Source organism: Coturnix japonica, unplaced genomic scaffold (genome assembly GCF_001577835.2).
Source record: "Coturnix japonica isolate 7356 unplaced genomic scaffold, Coturnix japonica 2.1 chrUnrandom576, whole genome shotgun sequence".
Lineage (NCBI taxonomy): Eukaryota > Metazoa > Chordata > Aves > Galliformes > Phasianidae > Coturnix > Coturnix japonica.
The window spans coordinates 51,759-53,602 of NW_015439950.1; the positions used below are offsets into that span (position 1 = coordinate 51,759).

At 53.2% G+C, this 1,844-nt stretch overlaps 1 protein-coding gene across 5 annotated transcripts in view; it reads right to left on the reverse strand.

The window, feature by feature from the left end:
* The window catches only part of ACADM (acyl-CoA dehydrogenase medium chain), a 22,923-nt gene extending 21,491 nt beyond the window's left edge, over positions 1–1,432 (reverse strand). For 4 of the 5 annotated variants that reach the window (XM_015850897.1, XM_015850896.1, XM_032441799.1 and 1 more), the window contains exons 1-2: positions 1,298–1,432; positions 1,129–1,209 (exon numbers count right to left, since the gene is read on the reverse strand). In XM_015850897.1, coding sequence (XP_015706383.1) covers positions 1,129–1,209; positions 1,298–1,318 — 102 coding nt within the window. In that variant the 5' untranslated portion in view covers positions 1,319–1,432. The remainder of the gene's footprint in view (positions 1–1,128; positions 1,210–1,297) is intronic. The other variant, XM_015850894.1, reaches the window with a different exon arrangement.
* Positions 1,433–1,844: the final 412 nt, after the last annotated feature.

The window sequence follows — 1,844 nt, forward strand, 5'->3', positions numbered from 1 at the left end:
AAAAGAATTAATAAGTCCCATTTTCTCCCTTTTTCCCCCCAAACAGCCCCAAATAGGAAACAAACCATCACTTTGGGGTGAATGGGGGGATTTTGGGGTGAAAAACGCCCTTTTTGGGGCAATGAAGCCCCAATGCTTCCCCAGGGGTCAGTGTTGGGTCTGTCCTTATCCCAAAGTTCCCATTTGAACCCTCTTTATCCCCAAACAGCCCCAAATAGGGAAACACACCAACACTTTGGGGTGAATGGGGGGATTTTGGGGTGAAAAACCCCATTTTTGGGGCAATGGAGCCCCAATGCTTCCCCAGGGCTCAGTGCTGGGTCTGTCCTTATCCCAAAGCTCCCATTTGAACCCTCTTTATCCCCAAACAGCCCCAAATAGGGAACAAACCAACACTGTGGGGTGAATGGGGAGATTTTGGGGTGAAAAACCCCATTTTTGGGGGCAATGGAGCCCCAAGGCTTCCCCAGGGCTCAGTGTTGGGTCTGTCCTTATCCCAAAGCTCCCATTTGAACCCTCTTTATCCCTAAACAGCCCCAAATAGGGAAACACACCAACACTGTGGGGTGAATGGGGGGATTTTGGGGTGAAAAACCCCATTTTTAGGACAATGGAGCCCCAGTGCTTCCCCAGGGCTCAGTGCTGGGTCTGTCCTTATCCCAAAGTTCCCATTTGAACCCTTTTATCCCCAAACAGCCCCAATAGGGAAACACACCAACACTTTGGGGTGAATGGGGGGATTTTGGGGTGAAAAACGCCATTTTTGGGGCAATGGAGCCCCAATGATTCCCCAGGGGTCAGTGCTGGGTTTGGGGTTTGTCCCTTATCCCAAAGCTCCCATTTGAACCCTCTTTATCCCAAACAGCCCCAAATAGGGAACAAACCGTCACTGTGGGGTGAATGGGGGGATTTTGGGGTGAAAAACGCCATTTTTGGGGCAATGGAGCCCCAATGCTTCCCCAGGGCTCAGTGCTGGGTTTGGGGTTTGTCTCTTATCCCAAAGCTCCCATTTAAACCCTCTTTATCCCAAACAGCCCCAATAGGGAACAAACCATCACTTTGGGGTGTCAGAAAATGGGGTAAAAGTGCCCGTTTTTGGTTAAATGACCCCAAAATTGCAGCACTCACACACATGATGGGCTCCTCCGTCATCCTACCCAGGTATTTGCGCTTCTGCTGCTCGTTGCCCGCGATGATCAGCGGCATTTGCTGCAGGGAAACAAAGCGACGTCGGCCCCAAAAACCCCATAAAACAACCCAAAAATGGGGTGAAATAGGGGGAAAATGGGGCTCTCACCCCCAGGGAATTGGCCTCCATCGCTGTCTGGACCCCGGTGCAGCCATAAGCCAGCTCCTCTGTGATCAGACAGGCCTCGAAGCAGCCCAGGCCCAGCCCACCTGGATGTGGGGTTTATAGGGGGTTTATAGGGGGTTTATAGGGGGTTTATAGGGGGTTTATAGGGGGTTTATAGGGGGGTTTATATGGGGTTTGTATGGGGTTTATAGGGGGTTTATATATAGGGTTTATAGGGGGGGGTTTACTGGGGGGGGGTTTAATGGGGGGGTTTCCTATATAGGGGGGGTTATGGGGAGGTTTCTGGGGGGGTATGGGGGGGGGTTATGGGGGGGGGGGTTCTGGGGGTGGGGTTTATATGGTGGGGGGAGGGTTAGTATGGGGATTGGGGGGTTTTTATATGGGTAGGGGGGGGGGTTTATAGGGGGGGGGTTTATAGGGGGGGCTATAGGGGGGGGGGTTCATGGGGGGGTCATCGGGGGGGGGGGTCCATGGGGGGGGGGTCCAGATGAATGGGGCTTGGAGGTCTATGGGGGTGGGGTTATGGGGG